Below are 26,809 nucleotides of genomic sequence, written 5' to 3'. Positions count from 1 at the left end.
GCAAACCACTTCTGGATCATCTGCCAAGAACGTATATGAACAGGTCCCAGTCCGAGTAAAGGATGGAAGGATCCTGTTCATATGGACCTGTCGTCAGACAGAACACTAAATAATAATAAGATGAGGTGGTCTAGCGGTCAGAACGCTGGCCTTGTAATCCTGGGGTCCCGGGTTCGATTCCCGGCGGTGCCCGAATTTATAACTTGTGTTGGGCAAGGCCGTGGTCTAGGCAACACGGAGTTTTCCTCCGTGGCATCCCAACAATTACTCCATTCACACACAGAAGAAGGCAATGGCAAACCACTTCTGGATCATCTGCCAAGAACGTATATGAACAGGTCCCAGTCCGAGAAAAGGATGGAAGGATCCTGTTCATATGGACCTGTCGTCAGACAGAACACTAAATAAAATAATTAACAAACAAAAGGAGAGCACTTCTTAATATATTCTGTGTACAGAATGATAGGAAGTTCACGCAGAACATATCGAAAAACTTATTCATCGTTGTAATTCAGTTCAATTCGACTGAATGAATAAACACGCAATATTGTTGTCACCTACTCGAGGCAATCCATCCGTTGTCTTTTTCGCGTGTGTAACGAGTGTTCATTGTCGAACGACGCCAGGCGCACGTCGAATCTCTACCCACGTGCCAAACGTCGCACTGTGAAGGTCTGAATCTACCAGAGTACACGGCGTAACAACCCAGAAGACAGCCATCTTCAGACTCACCGCTGTGAAAACCTCAAATCCCACACAGTAAACCAAAATTGTCTTCGCGAGGGATTTTCCCCAGACGTAAATTCCTACCTTTCAAGCAGCTAAGATAATTTAGAAATCTCAGGTGCATCAGAACAACGGATGTGTGGAGATTTGCGAAATTTCTGCGCTTGGGAAATCCTGTCTTTTGCAGTGGACTATCTGCGCTTATCTTATCTGCACGATCTCTTTGATGATCGTATTTAACGTCCAGCCATTTTGGTGAGAGCTTCATTGGTGTAGTAGGATCAGCTATTGAAATGAATTCTACCAGAAGACTGAAAATTCTGTCCACGATTGTGGCGTTGTTTTATCTCGTGACAGGTCAGTAACATTTTTGCACTAATCAAATTACAGATCACCGAATTATCGGTGCACGAAAGAGATGTTTCTTTACTGGGGCCACTGGGATACTGGGAATGACCCGATCTTAAAGTGCCTGAGCGCTGCTGGTCCCAACTTTTCGTTGGCTTTGATCTATAGCCATTTTGGTTGGACTCCTTGGATGAGGGATCGGCCCGTCGCAAGGCCTCTGCCTGTACACAGGACAGCACAACACAGAAAAACGCGGACAAACATCCATGGCTTGAGTGGGATTCGAACCCACGGTTAATGACAATGATTATACAAAATAAAAAACTCAGAAAATGCTAAATTGTAAATGAAGAAACGTATAGTCTCTTTATATTCATTTGATGTAGAGAACAGTAGTCTAATAATATCAGATGGTATTAATAATAAGATAAGTGCACAGATAAGACAGCTTAAAGAACAATTGACGAGAGTCGTGCACTGTTTCTCGATTAACTTCGAATACCTAAAGCCTACGGAATATCATCCATCTTGCAAATGGTGTTTTTGAGAGGTTTTGTGGATTTAATTACTGCCTTCCCATTTCACCTGTGAGCACAGCTCATCACAGCCTTCTAGATTTCTATATCCACACGCCTCATCGTTAGCAGGTGTGATGTCGATCTCTTAACCTCGATATAAATCGAAAGAGTGTGTTCAGCTTCACGATCCAAACGATTGGAGCACTCAATCCGACTTAATGGCTAATAAAAACATTGTCCGACAAATAAAATCTTGATTTTCGGTCCCTAGCCAGCGAATTCACTTACTGGTTTAGTCGAGACCACATAATAAAAACAATATATTTAATAATAATAATAAATAACTACATGATCGTGTGTGTACTCAGTTATATTTCAACATATGCAGGAAAGCTGGGATAAATCTAGAAGAGAAACATTTGTATGAACACATCCCGAAAGCAGAGGAGAGAATTCAAGATAGCCAAATAACTATTTTGTGGAACCAACAAATCAGAACAGATAGAACCTTCACAAATAATAAAGTAGATATTATAATCAGAAACAAAAACGGAACTTGCCTCTTAATTAATATAGAAAATACCAACTGACAGGAATGTGATTAAGAAGGAAGCAGAGAGGATCTTGAAATACAAGGACCTTCTCATAGAAATACAGGAGCAACTGGAACTGTCTCCAGGTCACTCAGGAAATATTTGGCCAACATCCCGGGAGAACACGACATCAGGGAACTGCAGAAGACCGTCATTTTAGGATCTTCATACGTCATTCGAAAGACGCTTTCATAAAATAAAATTATATAATACATGTAACACGTTTTTAAAACAAAATGTATTTCGGAAACAGCTGCTGCCCTATGTAACTTAGGGACAAGGTCTGTCTCGGGTACGTAGAAGTAAAAACCCTATAAAGTGGTGAAGAGATGGGATAATAATAATGTACAGAAGGAGATAAGTATGAAATCAACGCCTAACAAAGGAGAAATTGAAAATTTTTGGTAAGCAATATATGAAACAAAAACCTAAACTCGTGATTTTATTGGCAAATGACGAGCCTCTTATATGAAGCATATTTGAGAAAGATCTGTTTGTGCTCCACAGCGAAAGATGACGCCCATCAGAATATTCAAGCCTTCGTGTCTAAACCAAGAGTGGTGGGAGGCCGCGATGCTCGACCAGGGGAAATCCCGTATCAGGTGAGTCTTGTGACTGAGATGCGGTGATTATGAATTGCCTTCCTTCGTACCGACGTAAATAAAAATCTGTCTCGCTACACGCCATGTACGCGCTTGGGAGGAGAGGAGGGATAGCTCCTACTCATTCTTGACATCGACACTAGATGGGGGGTGAGTGGTCAGCGTCACACCCCCGGACGCGATTTAACCCCGGGAAAGGACCCATTGGATGGAAGGCTGGGTTACAAATGTTACAAATGAATAATATCTCAATTGAATAAAAATTTACTTGGATATTATCCATCGTCTAGTAATAAAACGTAAAAAAACGTAAAACGACGTTTCGGAGATGGGGCTCTATCTCCGTCTTCAGGTTCCTACTCAGTTGGGCCCATTAGATAGAGCTAATCCCTATCTCCGGACAAATTAAAAAGTGAAAGTCCCAGAATAAAAAGGCATTACCACACCATCCATCCGTGGAACGTATTCTGGGACTTTCACTTTTTAATTTGTCCGGAGATAGGGGTTAGCTCTATCTAGTGGGCCCAACTGAGTAGGAACCTGAAGACGGAGATAGAGCCCCATCTCCGAAACGTCGTTTTACGTTTTTTACGTTTTATTACTAGACGATGGATAATATCCAAGTAAATTTTTATTCAACTGACTCTTCACCATCGTCAAGAAGTTTTAGATTTGAATAATATCTCGTCTGGTGAACCGTTTACGGTCACTACAGAAAATCTTCACTGGGTTGCATCAAACACGATAAAGAGTGAGAATTCTTGCATCACTGAAAGAGGCAGTCATTTCCAGCAATTTGTATTATCTAATTGTAATTTTAAAGTTTCAGTTAATCTTTTTTTGACAAATATAACAATATCAAGACTGAGATGCGAGAGTTTTCAGTCTCTATGATTCTGAGTTCAAATAAGTGCATAAGAAATTCTAAAAGACTGTAATCATTTTCAGGTAACAATACAGAGGAAGTTTTATTTTGGAAATGGTTCGTATCACTGGTGTGGCGGAGCGATTATAGACGGCGAACACGTGCTCACTGCTGGACACTGCGTTTATGGGTGAGAGAAACCTTACACCAGTCACATTTAACATTCATGAGCCAACTGTTTCCTTTCTTTCTAACCGCTTAATGCAGGAGGTAACCATTATGTGTGACCACGACTTTGTATTATGAGTGGAATACATAGAAATATATAAATGTAATTTTAAACAAGACGTTCGTTATTTGAGTAGAATTTTCGGACACTTTGGGCGAATTATTTTCCTTCTTTTGAAAAAAAAAGTCTAGAAAACCTCATTAATACAATGGATAATATAAAAGATTAACACAGGACCCATATATAGGTAAGACTCGGTTTACGCCGCTTCAATTTACGCCAGATTCACTTTTACGCCTCTCATAGATCGCGATTGGAGGCGGTGATGAGTCATGACTCTGCCAGACTTCCTAGACACGGATGGTACCGACATTGCAATAAAACTATAATAATAAATGATAAATTACGGCCTAAAATTTAAATAATTAAACAAGAAACGGAATTTAAAATGCGACGAGAAAAAACAAATTACGAGGTGCGATCGGAAAGTTTCAAGACTGTGTCAATAGAGGGCGAACCGGATGTAGTACGAGCTTCTGCCGCTAGGGGGTGCGGCCTACATTCATAGTGAATCAGTGTGCCAGCCGGCATCATCGAATTAGCATTTGTTTCTTAGTTACGGGCGATTTGGTAGTGCATTACACCGACCCTCCTGCGATTGCAAATTTTCATGAACAAAGAGTGTGCATCAAATTTTGCCAGAGACTCGCCAAAACGGCTACGGAAACCTATGAAATGCTAAAGCAAGCATTTGGGGAGTCCGCAATGGGTCGTGCACAAACTTTTGTGTGGCATTCACGTTTTAAAAATGGCCGAACCTCTGTCGATGATGACGAGCGTTCTGGACGACCATCTTCGAGCACAACGCCCGAAAATGTTACGAAGATCGACGTCGTACCATCAACGGCTTGTGCGACATTATTGGGATAGGCTATGGGACCTGTCAGCTGATTCTAAAGGAAGAACTCCACATGCGACGCATCCTGTCTGAGGACCAGAAGCAGAATCGGAATCGACTTCTCGTTTGTCAGGAGCTCAAAGATCTTGCAAGAACCGACCCCAACTTCCTTTCTAAGCTCCGTGTGACTTCTTCCTCTTCCCAAAGATGAAAATTCAGCTAAAGGGAAGGAGATTTGAGACGATAGAAGAGATTCAGGCAGAATCGCAGATGGTGCTTGACAGGCTGACAAAGAAAGATTTCCAGGGATGCTTCCAGGCTTGGCAGCGGCGCTGGGATCGTTGTGTTCACTCCCAGGGGAACTACTTCGAGGGTGATGGATGAATTTAATACCTGAGATAAGTGTACGGGTTTTTATACGCGCAGTCTTGAAACCTTCCGATCGCACCTCGTACATTAACCATGGATTAAGAACTGCAAGTGAACTGACAAGCATGCACTGGTGTCTAGAGAACAGAACGCAAAAATGTTAAGGCTATTGCTCTTATTAATACGGGATGTGAGATCTTCTGTAGCAACGACAACAACTGGGAGTGGAGCTCAACCCTAATTTATTGTCAGGAAAAAGAAAACCAAACAGGCATCTATTCTATCTTATTTAAAGCAGTAAATTTTCTTTCTTTCCTTAAACATCATACAATTTTCATTACGTAAATTTCATAAAATAAAACATTTTTCAAGTATTTTGTGTTGATTACTGAAAAAATTGGAACGGAACCCAATGTATTTACATATGATCCCATCATATGTTTGCTTCAATTTACGCCGCTTAATTTTACGCCGGAAATCTCAGGAACCTAATCCCGGCGTAAACCGAAGTTAAAGCTAATAATTAATCTAAACACACCGTAACATTTTAAGGAATTTTAATATCTGACGTTGGTGAAGATGTGGATATTGGTCTTACGTGATATGACACTGTGTGGACTTTTTTCATTTATAATTGAAAATTAAAGTATACAAAACAATAATCTTGCCTGTTGTTTTGTATGGGTGCGAAACATGGTCTCTCACTCAGAGGGAGGGACACAGATTGCAGGTGTTTGAGAATCGGGTGTTGAGGAGGATATTTGGGCCTAGGAGAGAAGACGATGGGGCGTGGAGAAAACTGCGTAATGACGAGCTTAAAAATCTGTACTCCTCCCCCAGTATTGTCATGGCGATTAAGTCGAGAAGAATTAGATGGGCTGGGCATGTAGCGCGCATGGATGGGACAAGAGGTGTGGAAGCCTGAGGGGAAGAGATCACTGGGGAGACCTAGACGTAGATGGGAGGATAATCTCAGGCGGGATCTATGGGAGATAGGAGTTGAAGGAGACTGGATTTTGTTGGCCCAGGACAGGGTCCGGTGGAGGGCTTTGGTTAATTCGGTGATGAACCTTCGGGTTTTATAAGCCATCTGGTTGGTTATAAAATCAGTCTATGGACAGAGAGTCCAAAAAAACCCAATTCAGAGGATAAAATAAATTTTCTAGTGGATTCTGAAGTCAGATATTGTTTTATGTGTAATACGACCGAAGAGGTTAATCGTATCAGATGTATCATACGACAATTTATTGCATTATTCTTTTTAATAAACACGTTTCAAGTGAACAGGTTTTTGGTTTACGTGACAATTTAAAATTCCCAAGGGAATGCGCTAATGAACTAATGGACTTTCTGTTGCGGGGCAGTCTGTATATTATTAAAATGGATATTTTCTTCCAGAGAAATTCTGGAGAGTATATCTAATAGTGAAATTCCGATAATATTTTAACAGAACCATGCACATATATAAATTATAATATATATAATTATAAATATTGAGATCTTTCCGTTAAAACTATGTTTACGCCTAATTTTAACATAAACCATCTCCTGTTTAAGCTGAAAGAGAATCAATCTGGAGATAAGTAAAATTTGAGTTTCTCAAAGCGGTGAGTCCGAAGATTTCCGTGTAGTCTAGTAGAAGTTTACTAGCAATTCAGAGGTTCTTGGTGCTGATTATGGAGGCAGCAAGGACCTCTGAAACATCGGTAAAATATCTATCGGACTACATCGCGCTAAAACCCAGAGGACAGCCTTCTTCGATCTTGAGACGCTTGTAATACTTCGCCCTGACAAACAGCTTGTCGCTTTTAATTCAACCTAACCCCACAAGAGTTTGCAAGTGGAAAGAGGAAACATACACTTTGTCCTTCATATCAACTTTAATATTATCCTCCCATTTACGGCTACATGCCCCTTCAAGATTTCCAATAAAGTAGACATGAGTCAAATATCTGAGATCGATGGTACAAATATTTTCGTAATTAAATCTGCCCTTAATTTATTACTGAATCAAATTTTGATTTGGTACTGTCCGCCCAAAATATGTAAAAAAAAGTCACGTTTTCTTTGAAGTTATTATCTGTGGTTTTGTCCTATACTTTGATGACGTGAATAAGACAGTTTCTTACTTTTATCTGCGTTAACCTCTGGTCAAAATTTTTGTATTCAGGCTGGACACTGCCGAGTTAATAGTGTACTCCGGGGTTCTGAACAACAGCTGGCAGTCTCCAGAAGCCAGCAAAGTCGTCCAAAGAGTTACTCACGCTTTCCTTCACGAGGGATTTGATTACGAAAAGTACCATAACGACATAGCCATCTTAAAGGTATGTAGTTTTGCTAAATATTCAGCATCCCGTATGTAAACACAGGCCATTTATAAGCGGGAGTTGTAAGAAGTGTTGCAAATTGAATATATAACTCGACGGATCACGTTCTGTGTTGAGAAACCAATATTACGCTCAGCTAGTCAAAATAATCCATGACTCTTATGGTACCAGAAGGTTCATGACCTTGTACACAACAGCCGGGATTTGTCCCCTTCCGGAGCCAGGGAAATTCTGGCCCCACCCACAAACTCCTAGGCCCAGACGGTGAGCAGTTGTTAGAACAACTCCAAACCCCAAAACTGGAAGATCAACCCTTGTCGGTTGTCCGCAGCTCATTCAATATATTCTCAGACAATCACAAACTTCGCTTTTTACGACAAAATTCTAATCAGCAACTTTCAAATTTAGGGAGATCGACAGAAAATTTCTTTCCCTCAGTTATTATTAGAGATTCTGTAACAGCTACACACATTTAGACCCAAATTAATTATATATATGTTGAAAAGCGAACTACGTTAACACAGCGAGACGAGTTCAAACAATTCTCATTCATCTGACTGCGTGCCTTGTGTGATGTACAAACGGAACATTAAAATTTGTTACGATAGAATATTTATTGGTAATAATATTAGATCGTAATTTGTTAAAAATATTGTGTAGAAAATACAATCATAAGAAACACGGCAAGGTCTTGGCCAACTAAAGTAATTTAGTGAATAATAATTAAAAAAATCTTTAAAAAAAATTAAAATAAGGACGATCGAATTTAAATTGAAAACGAGTGCACCCAATAAACACTTTACCCTTCACTTAAAATGGCCTACGGGGAAATTTGAGCAATATCGGGTTCATTAACAAAAGAAATTTTTGGAGAATTAGGCATTACGTATCTTTCAGAATATCTTTCGCCGGTGGAGTCGATAATTTTGGACACCCGGTCACAGGAGATGTTTCGAGTTATCCGCTGTAATCCCCTAATTCGACGCTATAATATTTAAAATGCTTCGTTAAACAAATTATAAATAGATATAAATTTACAGATATAATTCGGGTGTATTTTAAACCTTAATGTCCCAAGAATATTTGTGGTAAAAATTTTGTTTCAGAATTTTAATAGTAATCTTATATGGCTGTTTTTGAATCTCTGAAACCTTTTCAAAAGTTCTCGTTACAGCTTCTTTGAAAACACTGCCCATTAGATTTTGTTCGAAAACAACCAATGGGAATTCAGTTACCACATATTTCAACTATCAGCAGTAGAATTAATGTAGGATATTAAGCAGTTTATTAATTATTAATTTTCATATAATATATTAGAACTGTTCCAGAAATATGTACTAATGTACTAGACACAAAGTACTTTGATTTCAGGTCAAAAAGAGTGGACATAATTGCTGATAAAATCTGTTTCAAAATTACTTTTACCACAATTTAGTGATTGTATCACATAAAAAACTGAATATAAATTTTCCAATAACCTGTCATCACAAATATTTCAAAGGTTTAATCAAACAATTCCTCTGGATGGAAAATAGTTTATTTAAGAAGTTTTAGCTTAAGTCTTGGCTTGGATTTGATATATTTCTCTTGAAATGCCAGTGCAAAGCTTTAAAAGGAACCCCTTCTGTATCAGCTGCTATTATAATGGTAAAATTATCCTTTGAAACAAAGTAAAATACTTTGATCTTTACCTTCCAACTTGTCTTTCCACTTTTAAAGTATTGGTGTAGGGCTTCAAAATGATCAAGCTGGAAAAAGGTTTCATATTCACTTATAATCATATTTTTCATGCATATATATTTCTACATACTGTTAATAATATCTAAAATAATTGTATTTGTGATTAAAAATTATTTGCAGTATTGATTGATACTCAGTGAGACAATGTCTCATTGAGTACTATCAAATTCTTTCTCGCAGTTTCATTTGTATGTTTTGAAGCAAAAGTTGCTACCTACCTCAAACATGTGGTTCAGCTGATTCCAAAATTTGTTTCGATGTGCTGAAATAATCCATAGGCATAGCAACATTTCAATTGTCATTAAATACCAACACTCGCTGAATAAGTGATCCTTGAATAGAGCATTAAATTAATTTCCACGGACAAAAACAAACAAACATTTGTTCACAACACACAAACTTATCATTACAGTCGACACCTTACATCACCTAGCGGAATATATTAGCATGACGATGCACGGTTACCAACACAAGAAACAGGACGTTGCCATACAAGATATTACACTAGTCTCGACATGTTTTATTCTTATGTACAAAAATCTTTGTGTAATTATTTCAGTCATTTATCTACTTCCTTCTGCTTGGGTCCAATGATTGGACAACAATAATTGTTGTCTCCTATTGCTGCATTCCCGGTCGTGTTTTTCCTAATTTACTTGCTTCATCTACACAACAGTTGGTTCACATGTTGGTCAACCTTACATTTATAGCTAAAAGGGACTGAAAATTACTTTACATGAGTTGACGTCGGTGGCCTAATGGTTAGAGTGGTAGTCAGCGAACCTTAGGTTCACGTGTTCGATACAGCCCTGAACTGATAATTTTTTTTTTCCTCGGAGGGAATGGGTTCTTTTAAACGTAGTAGATTTACGGCATGTAAAAAAAACCTTACGAGAGTGAACGAGATGTTTTGTAAGCAAAATAGAGCGGCCATTTCTCACACAAGTCTCTCCTGATTCACTACTAGATGGCTCTAGCAGGCGATTCAGGTTTGAGTAGAAATTGTACAGAGGCAGTGAGCTGGTCGCTCACTACTCATAGAATACAAAGAAACCTCTCACATCGGAGGAGTCAGCGTCAATCAACGTGAAAGTTTTATTTAAAACTCCTGCATTGAGACGCGTCTGGTATGCGTGCAGGTGAGTCCTGGCTTCCCCAAGGATAACCCGGAGGTGAGTACAATCCCGCTACGTGAGGACATCGCTCCTGAGGCTCTCCTCTGCTCGGTGAGTGGGTGGGGACTCCTCGGATACTCGGAAGGGATCATGCCGGAAAAGCTTCAGGTAGTCACTGTACCCTTCATCCGCCATGACAGGTGCCGGCTCATCTACGAAAACTACACCGAGGGGAGCGTTGAACCCGGCATGAACTGCGCCGGCTACCCGGAGGGTGGAAGAGACGCATGTGGGGTGAGTTTTGACTATTTGCTGTCACAGCGTTTCGGCGCTACATAATATTTCCGTCTTCAGATTAGTCCCAACTTAAAAAGAAGCTCTTTGCTGATTTTGCCAAATCATGTCCTACAATTTTACTGAGGGAAGGAGATTTGAGACGATAGAAGAGATTCAGGCAGAATCGCAGATGGTGCTTGACAGGCTGACAAAGAAAGATTTCCAGGGATGCTTTCAGGCTTGGCAGCGGCGCTGGGATCGTTGTGTTCACTCCCAGGGGAACTACTTCGAGGGTGATGGATGAATTTAATACCTGAGATAAGTGTACGGGTTTTTATACGCGCAGTCTTGAAACTTTCTGATCGCACCTCGTATAAGGAGAATCGACTGAATTCATAAAATAACTTCAAGAACAGTAGCAACCTGAGACCAGGCTCTATTGAGGCATCGCAGCGAGAAACGAAAATAATAAATAGGTGAATTATTGTCACCGGGTCTTGGCTGCAGATAGGAAAAATCCTTTCTCGTTCTTCAGTGACCTAAAGAAGACATGTAATCTTGTGCATTGTCCAAGAAACGCGGCATACATACATACAGCGATGTCGAAACAAAGGGGCCTAGAGAATTTACCGTCAGATTTGTGGCAATTAGAAACACGGTCACGCTGGGAACGTGTGTTGTTAAGCTGCGTTATCTAAAGACTACCGCGAAGATAAGACATTATCGAGACTAACACGTAAATGATTATCTCAGAGGAATCACGAAATAACTGAGGGTGAACAGCCCGTAAGGTTTTACCGAAGGTAATTTATACGAGGTGCGATCGAAAGGTTTCAAGACTGCGCGTATAAAAACCCGTACACTTATCTCAGGTATTAAATTCATCCATCACCCTCGAAGTAGTTCCCCTGGGAGTGAACACAACGATCCCAGCGCCGCTGCCAAGCCTGGAAGCATCCCTGGAAATCTTTCTTTGTCAGCCTGTCAAGCACCATCTGCGATTCTGCCTGAATCTCTTCTATCGTCTCAAATCTCCTTCCCTTTAGCTGAATTTTCATCTTTGGGAAGAGGAAGAAGTCACACGGAGCTTAGAAAGGAAGTTGGGGTCGGTTCTTGCAAGATCTTTGAGCTCCTGACAAACGAGAAGTCAAGTCGATTCTGCTTCTGGTCCTCAGACAGGAGCCTTGGCGTCGCATGTGGAGTTCTTCCTTTAGAATCAGCTGACAGGTCCCATAGCCTATCCCAACAATGTCGCACAAGTCGTTGATGGTACGACGTCGATCTTCGTAACATTTTCGGGCGTTGTGCTCGAAGATGGTCGTCCAGAACGCTCGTCATCATCGACAGAGGTTCGGCCATTTTTAAAACGTGAATGCCACACAAAAGTTTGCGGACTCCCCAAATGCTTGCTTTAGCATTTCATAGGTTTCCGTAGCCGTTTTGGCGAGTCTCTGGCAAAATTTGATGCACACGCCATTCCGAAATCGCAGGAGGGTCGGTGTAATGCACTACCAAAACGCCCGTAACTAAGAAACAAATGCTAATTCGATGATGCCGGCTGGCACACTGATTCACTATGAATGTAGGCCGCACCCCCTAAAGGCAGAAGCTCGTACTACACCCGGTTCGCCCTCTATTGACACAGTCTTGAAACCTTCCGATCGCACCTCGTATATTGCCCACGTAGTATCATGCTTCTCTCTTGTCAGGACAAATTAAACGAATTTGTACAATGTCGTCATTAAATAACAGTTAACTGCTGAGTCTCCCCGTGTCTGTAGTTGGTATTAAATAAAGCAACGAACGTGTTTTTCCTCAGGGTGACAGCGGCGGGCCTCTGCAGTGTGGCGGTCTTCTTACCGGGATAGTATCCTGGGGGGAGGAGTGCGCCTTGCCTGACTACCCCGGGGTGTACGCAGATGTTGCCTTCTACAAGGACTGGATTGCAAAGCAGCTGGATAGAAGCAGAGTAGCTGATCAAGAATCCACGGTCTTTGTTGGAACCAGCTCAGACATTCACATCCAAACCAATGAGAATCAGATTCCTACCTCCTACGGTTAGGTCTACTAGGAAGTCTCTTTCCGTCAGGATTTTCGACTAAAAATTTTTTTCTTGTGCCAGATTAGCGAATCCGTCTTGATTTTGAGCTCCTAGAGTCTGATGAAAAATGAGAATTTCTAGTTCACCGGACGACATTACCGTCAAGAACTTAAATCAGTCCCTGCAGTGCAGTTTTGGACTCAATGGGACTGAATAAATTCGTAACGAAGTAAAGTTCAGTAATTTCACAGCTACAAATTTGGTCATTCAACATCATTGACTTACTTCGTTAGAGCCTAACACGCCTGGTAAGAACGATAAAACTTGTGTAATAATTTAATTATGGTAATCATACAGATTGGTTGATACTCATTATAATTATTAGATCGGCGTAATTATATCAATTCAAATGAAGCTGTACCACTATACGCCGTGCAGGCGTTTGTGGGGGGAGGAGAAGTGTGTATCCAGTACAATAATAAACTTCATTTCTGAATATTTGTTTAAATCTTGTCAGTCGAATCACAATAAAATTCCTATTAAATATTAAAATATTATTATAATTAACATTTAAATATTTAAAATATATTAAATGATGTTCTCTATCGAAATGTTCGATTTACATTATATCATCACTTTTTTACACGACATGTTTCACTTCTAAAAGAACCATCTTCAGGTGTATAAAATTATATAAACTTAAATATAATTTCTTAAATGCAACTTTTAGTCAGATGTTTATCACATTTCAAATGATGTTTTCTTCCAGATTATGTTGTATTTTTAATATCGTATTCGAAGTTGTTCTGTATGTACGTCGTGCTTAACATGATTTTGTGTGGGTGAACGTTTTGTTGTTGTTTTTGTATCATCCTGTAAAGTAAATAATATAAAGACTAATGAATATTAATAAATTAGAAATATGAAAATAAAATAATATATTTGATAAATTCATTTCTGAATGTCACAATTTTATAAATTTAAATATAGCCTTTTTAGGAATATTTGAATGTGCATATAACTTGCATTCTACGTCCTACATGTTGTGCTGTCCTGTGTACAGGTTGAGGCCTTGCGACGGGCCGATCCCTCATCCAAGGAGTCCTACCGAATGTCTATATAGATCGAGCAAACGAAAAGTTGGGACCCGTAGTGCTCAGGCACTTGAAGAACGGGTCGTTCCCAGTACAAGTTGTAGCCTGTAGCAAGTATTTCTGTCGATAGATTCATCATTTCAGATGAATCATCGTAGAGTTCAACAAACTGGCCGAGCGATTAGTGTTGGCGCATGCGCAAAGGACTGATTTTGGGTCGTGCGAGATGGACCCGTCCGAAGCCCGTGCTGGAGGGGTGTAAGGTTCAGTTGGTTTGTAGCTCTAGCCGTGTTTAATTCGGTGCATCACCGCAGCTGACGCTGTGTGACCTCCACTACTACTGAACTCCCCTCTCACGGCTTACACATCGCGCATTTAGGAGCCACGACTACTCGCACAACATATACGTAACAAAATATACCTAATTCTAACTTCTGACTGGCGTGAAAAGACATTTGATTACATCTATCCCTACCCCCCTCAAAGAATTTATAGAATTTCATTGTCACTGCACTGGGCTTGGCAGCATGTGGTCATAAGATCGAATCCTCTTCGACTTAATTTTTCTATGCATTTGCGATGTCGTTGTTTTACATTTTACAAACACATGCTATAAGGAAATAAAAATTTATAAAATATGTATCACCGTACATCAACGTGTGACCTTACATTAAGTGGCACTGCTCTCGTATCAACTTCAAAAGTTCGTGCGTCGGCCATGTTGCTATTATCGATTGCACTGAATTAGAAACCTTGAGTGTGTGACAGCCTTCAATGGTATAAAAAAATCCATACCAAGTTTTGTCATGATTTTTCCAGCGGTTTTCGAGTTGAGTTATAAAAAATACGGATAAACAGACAAACATTTTGTGTACAACGTGCAATAACGCATAATAAATACGCGGTTACGACATAATATCAAAGGTTACACCCCCCACGCCATTATTGTTTCCTTCACGTATCTTGTACTATCGAATTATTACAACCCACACCAACCGCTTAATTTAACCTTGGGAGTCAAAATCAGGTGATAAGATAAAGATAAATTTTACTTGAATTAAAATTAGCGCGTCCATCTGGAAACAAGCTGATAAAAAGAATAACCAATCAAAATACAAAATTGACGTTTCGGCAAGAAAGAGAAATTATTACATTTCTGTTAGCAGTAACTTCGACTTGTTTCGTAAGAAGCAGTGGGAAGCTCCCAGCATTCAACGCGGGCACTTCATTGGTACACTCAAAACACGATTTTAAAATTATTCTAAAATATAAAGTCTAGTATAAATAACAATATTTTAAATCAGAGAGAAGTGATTTATTGCCGCGTACTTAAACGCACATACCAGAAGTTTAAAAAATAACGCAAAACTTCAATAAAATATCATTTGATTTGATCTCGCGGATACATCTGTGTCCAAATAATGGTGATACGGCTATTGTATTTCTTAATAATTACACGGAACTACGACTTCAATAAATCAAAACACAAAAAACCAGTTGGCTGTGACGTAATTTACGACGTCGAACACTTCACGGTTCGTATTTCGCTATTACTCCGCCCGGCTCTACGTTAGTCAAGGTTAAATAATTGGCGTCGAGTTGGAATAATCGCGCCTTACTTTCGCCAGACTGTGCTGCAGCCGAGTCACAAAACCGCATAAGTAGCCTGTTACAAATGGCGTCTAGTTCGTACTTAGGACGAAGCCAGTTGAAAATTCTTCGATGCTGTAACGACTTCAACAATATCTCCGCGTCCGTTCTCTTGTCGTTGTGGACTGCAAAGGATGCATGTTCTAGAAGTTATTTTTATTTCACGTAAAGTGAACATCGGGTAAATAAACAACCACAAGCAAAAAGCGTAGCGGTGAAGTCGCCTGATGTCCGAGCTTTCATTTCGTCTCACGTGGTTTTGATGTCGTATGGTGGCGCAGTCTGTTGATCGTAAGTGAAAGTTTGTCGAAATGTGAATCACTGCAGAGCAAATTTGTATTGCATCTGTTTGCTGTTGTCGTGGTTATCAGAGGATAGTTTCCGAAGTTTAATCACTGCTACAACTTCACACACATTTCCAGCTAATTATTGGCTACGTAGATCCAGGTCCTTTATGTAAACACTTTCCTGTCGACTGTTTCTGAAGTAGGTTAAACATGTCGTCCGTCAACCAGGGCTGTTTTAATGTTGTCAGCTGAGTGAATTGTTTTTATTACCCCTAGATCAGGGGTTCTCAACTTTCTCCACTAATTCTAATTTTACATATTAAATGTACCACAAACCAATTGAGTTCGGATAAAACTTAATGCCTGTCCCCAAGTGGCGTAACCTACATTTCGAGGTCGAATTCGATATACGCGCATGCGCAAGATTTCGCGGTGAGTGCAAGGTACGTGCAAAATAAGACTGAAGTGGTGAATAGTTTAATAGATACTCAAACACATAAACGATGCCGTACATGCTGCTAAAGAGCGCAGATGGAAGAGGAAGAGTGGGCTAAGGAACCTGTGGTGTTGACAGTCAAAGGAGTTACAGGTAAGAAGATACAGAATTATGTTTTCTTGGCGCACAAAGCCACAGTAACAGAGTTTGCTGACAGCCAATTCAATAATTTAATACATCCAGCCTTTTTTATTAAAATAGAACATGGTAATTATTTCTTTTTCATTATTTCAGATTTTTAACCTGTGCGTTATGCCACTATTACCCGCAGGTCTTCGATTACAAATTGTGTCCTAGAACACTCAGTTATTATAACAGTGTAGTATGAACACTGTCATCTATTGACTGAAAATATTCAGAAGACAAATCATTTGATGAAATATGCGTAATTGGTAGTTATTACTCTTAATTACAAGTTACTCTTTATTATCTAAATAAATGGGCTGTGTGATATATAAACACTGCAAATGGCGTACTTCTTCTACCAAAGGAAAAACAAATGCAATAAATACGGATAATATAACTTATAGCCCATGATTAATGCAGTTTGTTAGCATAAATTTACCGTTGGGAAGTTCCATGTAAAATTTATGTAGGTTAGGTTTATTCTAGAAGATACGCGAGTGAAATTCACAGTCGTCACTTTTTTGTAACAGTTCATTTGTTCTCCGGCAAGGCGCTGTTGTCTGAACGTGATACTACGAAACTTCATATCAACAATAGTACCTGAATTTAAGTATATTATTAAACACGATATATTATTGCAAGACACTGCAACTTTAAATGACTTATGTGTCCCTTATCAGTTCTTTAGACCTAATTAAAGTCTGGGGGAAACTCATGGAATATTTCGTTCTTATGCCATAAGGTCATTGTCAGTGCAGCCAACTGACGCGCGTGTCTGTGTCCGAACATGACAAACGAGTGCCTCTAATTAAAACCGTGTAATCGAATGTACGGGCGAAAAATACTGAAACGTCTAATTGATGGCCACGGTTAATCATCAGGATTTGTCGTAAAATATATTTATAATTAGAAAATTTATGTATTTCTGGCCGACGCCCAGTGGTATGAATTCTCTGTTTTATGGCTTAATATTTGGCTGTCAGGAACAGTAGGTCTCACAGAATAAATTACACAAGTAACGTGAGATATATAATATTAAAAAGGAATCATTAGAAAAATGTTTAATTTCATTATCATCTAATTGTATTCTTTACCTTGCATGCTGTTGGTCGTAAAAGATTGACACGAAAAATATTGTTTGTTTCTACAAGGGGATTACAGGTAAAGTTTCAGAACTACTAAAACGCTTTCTGACTTCGATTCTTAGTGAATATTTCTTTATATACACTGAAAAATAATTGCAAATCATTTTCTTTGATGTTGAATGAAAGATGATAAAACGACATTCTGTTACGAAAATTGTTCTTGTCTGAAAGTTTATTGTCCCGGAATTATGAGATATCACAAAAGCAAAGGTTAATCGTTTGACGAAGATTATAAGAGTAGCCACAGTTTTATCGGAATATATAAAAAGGGAAAACCTTATTTATTTCCAGGATAAAATTAACATAATACAATCCATGCTTTTGAGTTAAAAAGTTTTCATTTTCCTTTAAACTGTTTCACTAAACAATCAACAGAGGTCAAGGGTAAACATTTAACAAATATGGGCGTTGACTTAAGAGAGATTTTTTTTTTTCAGATATATATATATGGGACGCTGAACATTTGTCGTGCAAAATTGCTTATATATATTGGCGCCCACTAAAGAAATATATAATTTATATATGAGTCATGTGTTAGATTAAGAAAAAAAAAAACAGCTGAATTCTCAAGAACAGTTAATTTTCTTTGTCAGGTAATATCATTAAAAGATCGCAGATTTAAATTTTTATTTAAGCAAAGACTTGTATTTTTATAGGTAATTTAATAAATTAGACACGATCGTGACGTTCACTCAAAAGTCTTGAACCATTCTCAAGGCTCAATATTCTTAAATCACGTACCCAGATTTAGATTTGGGACCACGTGTTCATTATCGCAAAAGATCTCTTTGAACAACGCATTCCCCGGGCTTAATCTGTGACTAATATTTATTGGGATTATAGAAAATGTCGCGTTTCTCAACCCATTCTCTACTAACCTCTTTTAGTTCCATCATTATGATATAAATTATGTTACTTTTAAGTAAACACAGGAATTTTTCATGACGACCTTGGTCACATAATAAGCCTAGAAATTGTTTTTCGGGGCTGTTTTGAACTGCAGTTTCATTGAAGCCCCGACATGTCACAAAATGCAACCACGACGAATAAAACGCGGGCATTGAAGCAAGATTGAAGTCAGCGTTCTGTACGCGGAGCACCCCGGAAATATTGAAACTGATAACGGCGTAGACTCCACTGTAGACTAATAAACATTTCTCAGATTTATATGATTTTAATCGAACACCTGAACGTAACCTAGCGATAAGTTTCCACCTTAATTTACAAAACAACACCCACGTTTAATTTTCCTCAAAAAAAAAAATTGATAGGCAGTGTCGGACACTGCCGCAGTTATTTTCGTGATACTATATTGAAATTAAACAAAAATTTTGTTTTGAATCGTTTAATTCGTTATTTCTTAATTGGTACACATCCATAATTGACCCAGGGTTGTCCGAGCGCGCTTGGGTTGCCTATATTCGCGGCAGTACTGCGCGTTGGTTTTGGGTCCGGGCCCGGCGTTTTCGGTGCCATTCTCTTTGGAATTTTGTGCTCTACGCATTCGTACCCGATTTTTGTAATTCTGGTTATACTTTGCCCTCATATATCGCGACATTTTAAGAAAATCGGGAAATTTTCAAATTTTTTCAAATTTACAGCCTCGTATCTTTTTGAGTTTTTGAGATACACACTTGGAGGCCAGGATGAGTTGTAGCATATACACTCCTCTTCAAAACAACACTTGGTTCACTCGGATCGGATAATTAGTCTCTGAGATATGGTCCCGTTTATGGACACGTGTCGAATCCGGAAAGTCGAAAATCTTGGGTTCACTTTGCGCGTGCGCAGTTCGCGACGTCCGGCCGCCACGAATGTCGGAGCGGTACTGGCACAAACTGTCATCCTTCCTCTTTAAAACGAGACTAAGATCGCGGCGCAATGTCTATTTTTAGCGTAGTTATTGAAGTTTGAAATTACTTCGACAGAAACTGCCGCTCATTTGGGCATCGATTTTAAAGACGTTTTCACGTCAAAAACACTCAATGCCGGGTTCTCATTGGACAACTCTTTCTACTCCTGCGTCTCTGATTACGTCGAATACATTCATTACATTTTCTTCAATATAAAGTCAGTATAGAGAATCAATGTCTTCTTCTTGAAGTTAATGATTTCTTCGTATTAATTATATCATTTCAATACAGGTAATTAAGTATTACGAAAGGGAAATTATATTTTTATTTTAAAACATTTCTGACTGCTTAATTGTAAATCACTTCCTGTCTGCGATTTTAATTATTTCCTTTGTAATTTAATGGTCTAATTTCGTGTTTCTCTCACTGTTGAATCAGTAAGTACAGGATATACACACAAGAGTTAACATCGTGTGTACACATTTTTGGGTAACCTGTGTTCGCAGAGTGTAGAAAAATGTCGTATAAACAAAACAATCTAGAACACGATAAATTAAATTCTGTGATGGGTTTTTACGCATCGTCAAATGGGGCAACAGCATGATGAAATACACGAGGAATTGTCACAGGGTTGACTGACAAAAACCACGATTCACGTTTCATCTTTCAGGGTCTTCAAGGTCTGATGTCTCACGATTATCATCGTCTCCAGCATTACTAAGGGTTTTTACGATAATGCGAACGTGGTCCGGGGTTTTTTTGGAACAAAAATTGTGATCGCTTCGCACGTCTGGTGGTGTCTACAATAACCACTTGTTGGTTCATCATCCCAGGGCCGTGTTAACCAGCGGCCACTTTTGCTAGGGCCTACGAAATCTGATGTTAGCAACTCGGTGCATGTATTAATCACCAATAAATCATAGTTCTTTGACATACACACGTATAGTTCGAGATCCGAAAAGAAATCAAGGTCATTTTCATACCAATTAATACACCAATAAAAATCCATCTACCAAATGACCTACGAAACAGACCAGAGGGGTCATTATATTTTTGTGCCTGGCTGTAATTGGCCTTGTTTGGCTGTTGTCATGCAACTAATACATGAATTGAATTATTATTATTATTATATTATATTATATTTATTTTTAATTTTAACCAGCATATTGATTACTTATGTTCACAAGCCCTAAGAATGCTAAGTTTGATTCGATATATTACGTCTTACTTTTCTAATTTTGATAGCCTATTGGTTTTGTATAAATGCCCTGTTCGGTCTAAATTTGAGTATGAATCTGTTGCTTGGAACTTCATTACTTACACTGAAAGAATTCAAAGGAAATTTGTAACTTCGTGTCACACCAGATTCTTTAACGGCCTAAGTGACTATAAATATGAAGACGTTTTAGTCAGGTTAAATATCCTTTCACTTCACCTAAGGAGGAGCCATCTTAATACTCTCTATCTCATTAATACTTTTAAAGGCAAAATTTGCTGTCCATCGGATATGGATTCAGTTTTCGCTTTTCCTCCAGATACATTAGAGACTAATGCACTTTTTCCGTTCGTCGTGGCTTCAAGGCCAGTCCCTCATCTAGGTTCGTTTCTGCTGTCAGAGCATCGACGTCTTTAACGACGAGTGTATTTCGCTTGTGCGTGTTATTTAGCCCATTTGCTTGTACTCTGTTTTCTCAGTTATTTTTATTCTTGTATCACAAATTGCTTTTACTTTTGTGTTTGCCTGTAATTGGCTATTATACTCAATACGGGAAATGTTTGATTGACCTGTTATACATATATATTCATTTATACAGGGTGAGTCAGAAGTATGATTACAAACTTTGCGTGCGTGTTCCAGGATCAAAAATGAGAAAAAATGTTCCTATGAACATGGGGTCGCAAATGTTTCTTTTTCGAAATAATAGCCAAAAATAATTTTCAATGTCTGCCTTTATTGCCAAGTATAAGGACAGGGATGTTTGTTTATAACAGATGCTCAAAGGTTGTTCCTCCGTTCTCCACACACGCACGAGCACGACGTACACACGACTCACGAATTCGTTCGTACACTCCAGAGTTTCCTCGAATCATCTGCACGCGTTCCCATTGGTCGTCTTCATTGTTCATGGGCGTTGCATAAACGACGGACTTCAAGTGACCCCACAGATAAAAGTCCAACGGAGTCAGGTCCGGTGACCTCGGTGGCATAAACCACATTTGTCTTCTTGTATTCAGTGGGACATCTTCAGGGAGGCGTGGCAAGTGTCTTCTTAAGCATCGCTGATATGAAGGTCCTCTTAGACGCGATCGAAGCATGTGTGGACCAATAAGCACGTCGGAAACAATTCCTGCCCAAATTGAAAATCTTTGCTGGAAGCTGGATTCACTTTGACATAAAGTCAGTTCATTGAAAATTATTTTTGGTCATTATTTTGGAAAAGTAACATTTGCGATCCCATGTTCATAGGAACATTTTTTCTAATTTTTGATCCAGAAACACGCACACAAAGTTTGTAAACACACTTCTGACTCATCCTGTATTTAGTTCAGTCTGTTTGTTTTTGTGTGTATGTATTATCAGCGTCTGCTTCTCATTGGCTCCTCGCCGTTGACAAACACTTTAATAAATGAACTGAATTGTTATTAATATTAGTAGTAATAGTAATCTATATTTTATGTACTGTGTAATTTAACGTACGATTAGACGTTTTTGAGAAAAAATATTAAAATTTAATTTGAACTTCAGGAAACCTAGGGTTATATTATTCCGACGTCAATGAAAATTCTGTTCAATTTATTTTGAGTGCAGGCGACTGGTGTAAAATGTCGTTCAGTGTTTTGGATCACAACTCCTACAGGTGCGCTCATTTCGGGAAATTTGTGGGAGAAAAACAAAGCAATTATTTATAAATAACTTAGCGAAATCCACGAAAGAAGTCTTGAAAATGTGATTATGTCTTCTGACGTCGAATAAAACTTTGAAATATTTTTTTAAAAAATGCAAAACTTGTATATTTTTTTTAAATTTTTTATGCAATGACATTTAATGATCTAGGTCCACGATAATTGATTTGAATTGCATCTTTCATTGCTGACTGATGTTCATTTCGCAACACAGATACCAGATTACAATATCCCGCCGTGTTCGTAATTTTGTGACAGGTTTCATAAACACGGAGCCGATAATTGTTAACCTTTGGTGCGCTTATGATGAAACGACATCTGTTGCATGATGGCTCTTTCTTCTTGTAGTCGAGTCTGATAATTAGATTGTTCGGGCCTAATGATTGGCGGTCGTCTCGAGGGTTTTAGTCAACAGTAACAGGCGGACAGGTGGCATCCCTTATTTGTTTATCTTGCACGTGTGATGAGAACGAATTACGCCGAGATTGTGCACGGACGAGCCCTGCAAACACTAGCAGGCCTATACGACTCTCAATGTAAGAGTGGCATAAGGCATTTGCATTGATTCCGTGTTGGCCGTCACACGCGGATTCAAGCGACGAGGATATTTATTCATTAGGGTCGATGCCCTGTAAAATAAAATAAAATAAAATAAATAAAATAAATAAAATAATTAAAATGAATAAAATAAATAAAATAAAATAAATAAAATAAATAACATAAATAAAATAAAATAAATAAAATAAAATAAATAATTAAAATAAATAAAATAAACAAAATAAATAAAATAAATAAAATAAATAAAATAAATAAAATAAAATAAAATAAAATAATATAAAATAAAATTCGACATTTTATGAATTATTTCCTTCTGCGAAACGTTTCTTAAAATATATCGCCTGATCTCATCATCAGGCCATATTTATTCTAAAATACAAGCCTGATTAGTGCTATATTTATATTTGGATATGAGTCTGGGTGGGCCTCAGAGCCGGTCTGGACGCGGAGGCTAGAAAAAAAAAATCCTCTGCCTCCGTCCGGGATCGAACCTCGGGCCGTCCACCCGTAGCCAGTCACTATACTGACAGAATATATATTTATATTTCCGTGCTTAAAATCGTCTGCTCTAGTCCGGTTATGTGATCTCATTTAAGTTGTTCAATTAATGATGTGGTAAGCTGTAGAAATGTTACCTGCGATGTGCCTTATGTTGTCTGTTGTATTGACCTCACGCGTAATTTAATTTTATTTGCGAAATTTATACGTTTATTAGTATTAATGTTATTGATGCTTGTGAAATCGTGTGGAGAAATAACTCGCACCTCGTAGTTGAGACGAGTTGCCTTGTCCGGTCCTGATCTTGTCCAGAATCCGGAAAGTTTAAGTTGCATGTCTGCAGCAGCAAGGACCTCCGAAACGTCGGTAAACTTCTATCAGAGTACACGGCTCAACAACCCAGAAGACAGAGATCTTGTGATAAAGTTAGTCGCCACACAGACACTCTGTCGAGGATGGTACTCTGGTTGTCGAACCCATAGATAGTCACTATACCGACTGAGCTACCCGGGTCGTGAAAATACGTACTCAAATAGGATAGCAACAATCTAGTAAATATGCCCTAGAAATATTTTTATAGATCTAAAATTTTAGGTTAAGATAATGTGAATGTAATCAAACGTTCAACAGTTATGTTAGGTTAGGTTAGGTTAGGTTAGGTCAGGTCAGGTTAGGTTAGGATAGGATAGGTTAGGTTAGGTTAGGTTAGGCTAGGCTAGGCTAGGTCAGGTTAGGTTAGGTTAGGTTAACTGTGGGTCAATGCACCTCATGGAAAAATCAGTGTCACTCATCATCACCAAATCCTGCAAAAAGTGTAGTGTCTTCAGATTTAGAGACTACTCCACGAATTATCTCTGCTTCCTGATAACAACGCGTTGTGTACGTAAACAGCCACAATGTATAATAATTATTCTTCAGGATGAGAGTGACGTCACTATAGAACCGCCAGATTCACGCGCATAAAGGTAATTTGAAGGGATATTTGCCATATTGCTGTTTGGAGAGAATTCTACTACATATTTTGGATCAACGCGTACTACAAAATATAATGATTTTTTTTAAAGCTATTCAAAATTCAGATTTATTACGTCATGTATCTCGGGTTTGTTACCACATTCAAGAATGAAATCAGACCAATGCAGGATTTAAGACAAACCCATGTTTACATTACAGAAGCAGTCCACCTTTCTAATTATGAGACACCTTCGTGCTATTTTATAATATTATATTAATCTATTTCATTATGATTTCATAAAATTTCATCAGCTTCATTTCTGTAATTCTCAATATAATTTACGTTGATGATTTCTATATTTGTGTCTCTTTCAGTAATTTTAGCATCTGAGTTGGATCCGGGCGGTAAGACTGATACAATAAGAGAAAACATTCTTAAATGTAATGCCTTTTCTAGGATCCCGTAAGACTTATTGTTAACAGCACGTTTTTAATGAAGTGCCGTGTTATTAGTAAGGAGGTGAGAGAGTATTTACATCAAAATAAAATAGTGTAGTTACGTCATATTGTGATTTATTAAATTAAAATTAAATTATTTGGTTATTCCGTCAAATCACAATGTATTTAAAATAAGAATAATTAAAATAATTAAAATATCATTCTGTGTTCCATATCGAATAATCGATTTACAATTGGAACAGTTAGAACATGTTTCGGTTTTATTAAACCATCATCAGGTGTAAAATTGTATAAAACCGAAACATGTTGTAACTGTTACAATTGTAAATCGATTATTCGATATGGAACAAAGAATGATATTTTAATTATTTTAATTATTCTTATTTTAAATACATTGTGATTTGACGGAATAACCAAATAATTTAATTTTAATCGAAATAAAAGTTTGCACAGAAAATCCCGTTCCTCATTGTCATGAGACAATTCTCTCTGCTCCTTATATCAATGTGTATTTTGCAGGATATGAACGAAATTAGACTGTCTCTCTGTCCGTATTTCCGCATAATTAGAAAGGTGGACTGATTCTGATGGAATCTAGCACAGACATTTTCTCTTTGAGTCTGCCCTATACAGGAATTTTTCAATTGCTGATCGATATTACCAGCATCATTTAATATAAATAGTTAAATAAGATAAAAAACAACTTCTTACGAATATTTTTTTAATCAACAGTTCACGATATATTTTAAAAAAAAAAACATAATACGCAATACAAAAAATTGTTGATTACTTTCCAATACGTACGAAAACAAATTTTGCTGTTCTATCAATTTTTAGTTCGCGAAAAAATTAACTGTCGGAGGAGACACAAAACAGCTTTTGAAAAGAATATTCATGTAATATTTAATGTTAATAATATCGACTAGTGGAAACCACTTGAGAAATCAGGGACACAGATTGGAAGAATGATATTAAAATGGATCTTGGCGAACCAGAGTGTCTGTGTTGGCGACTAAATTCATCACAAGATCTCTGTCTTCTGGGTTGTTGCGCCGTGTACCCTGGTAAAAGTTTACCGACGTTTCGGAGGTCCTTGCTGCTTCCATCATCAGGGCGATGAGTGAAATCATCTGGCTCGGGGGAAGGACAGTTGGCACTACTGACGGTAACTGATCTATAGCACCTGAAATTGGTAAAATCCTTTTAAGTTTCCCTGTTCATGTTTAGACGTACACAATTTACAGTCGACAGGTTAAAAGTCACTTCTCAGTAGGCTAATAAGTACCAATCCTGAGCATCGCTGTGTAGGGGTTAGTATTGCAATAGGCAAACAAAATGGCATGTGGATGACGTCATAATTCTAGGAAAATGACAGCAATTTCATTAATAATCGAGCAAGGCGTGACGACGTCTCCTACAGCGACCATGTGGGACCGGATGTAACGACCTACGTTTACCGGTTGTTTATTTTAGGTGGTCTTTTAAGTCAACATTCACAGTCAGCGTCGAAATCAGTTCAGTTCAGAAGTCGCCGTTAAACGAGAGACATCTGTTTCTAAATCCTTACATGCCACTGAAACTGGTAATTATACATGCATTTACAAGTTTAAGCTCAGATAAAAGATTGATTAACATGGCTCCTCTCGATATTTGCCTTATAACTTTTTCCATTAAGGGACAAATGTCTCTCCTTTTATAAGGCAATGATTTGCCACCTTAAAATCCCTGAATTCCGAAAGAAATTATGCGTGATACTAAGCTGACGAACCGAGGAGTGGGCGTGTGGTACATGTACCACTGTTGCTGTGTAGCAAGGGGTTACGTCGCCCCACACATCTGTCGTCCGTGGAATCGGTGCTCGGGAGGCCAATGTCGGGCCGGCCCTCGTGTGTCACTCCTACGCCCGTGGCTATATCAAATATCTGCCATACATCTACGAATGAAAATAAATTTATTAGGTTATTTTATGATGCTTGGTGAACTGTCGAGGTTGAGTAACCTCGAAATCTCCCACGCGTCTAGTTTCGGATTCATAATTTAAAATAAAACATAACCTACACGGGATCAGTCAGGGAAACCCACATTAAAATATTTATTGATGTTTGAAATTCAATACAGTTCGATTCGATTAATATCGC

General features: G+C 38.4%; 3 protein-coding genes across 4 annotated transcripts in view; 2 read left to right on the top strand and 1 right to left on the bottom strand.

Annotated features, from left to right (window-relative positions):
- LOC110832515 (trypsin-1) overlaps positions 1-9,634 on the bottom strand; it is a 28,811-nt gene extending 19,177 nt beyond the window's left edge. The window contains exon 1 of the mRNA XM_087352366.1: positions 9,434-9,634. Within this exon, the coding sequence (XP_087208492.1) occupies positions 9,434-9,517 (84 nt within the window). The 5' untranslated portion in view covers positions 9,518-9,634. The remainder of the gene's footprint in view (positions 1-9,433) is intronic.
- Positions 973-13,601, top strand: LOC110832516 (trypsin-1). The gene is made up of 6 exons (XM_022069603.2): positions 973-1,083; positions 2,693-2,787; positions 3,736-3,842; positions 7,319-7,472; positions 10,355-10,624; positions 12,426-13,601. The coding sequence occupies exons 1-6, from the start codon at positions 1,020-1,022 to the stop codon at positions 12,666-12,668; spliced, it is 933 nt and encodes a 310-aa protein (XP_021925295.2). The 5' UTR covers positions 973-1,019; the 3' UTR covers positions 12,669-13,601.
- A 1,815-nt stretch (positions 13,602-15,416) lies between these two features.
- Positions 15,417-26,809, top strand: part of LOC147873084 (neuropeptide F-like) — a 102,634-nt gene continuing 91,241 nt past the window's right edge. For both annotated transcript variants that reach the window (XM_087352966.1, XM_087352965.1), the window contains exon 1: positions 15,417-16,267. The gene's annotated coding sequence lies outside the window, so the exon portion shown is untranslated. The remainder of the gene's footprint in view (positions 16,268-26,809) is intronic.

Source organism: Zootermopsis nevadensis, unplaced genomic scaffold (assembly GCF_977971745.1).
Source record: "Zootermopsis nevadensis isolate Lab colony 2312 unplaced genomic scaffold, Znev_1.0 Znev_ptg000021l, whole genome shotgun sequence".
NCBI classification, from domain to species: Eukaryota; Metazoa; Arthropoda; class Insecta; order Blattodea; family Termopsidae; genus Zootermopsis; species Zootermopsis nevadensis.
The sequence above is the reverse complement of the archived record's forward strand: the minus strand, read 5'-3'. Positions and strand labels throughout refer to the sequence as shown.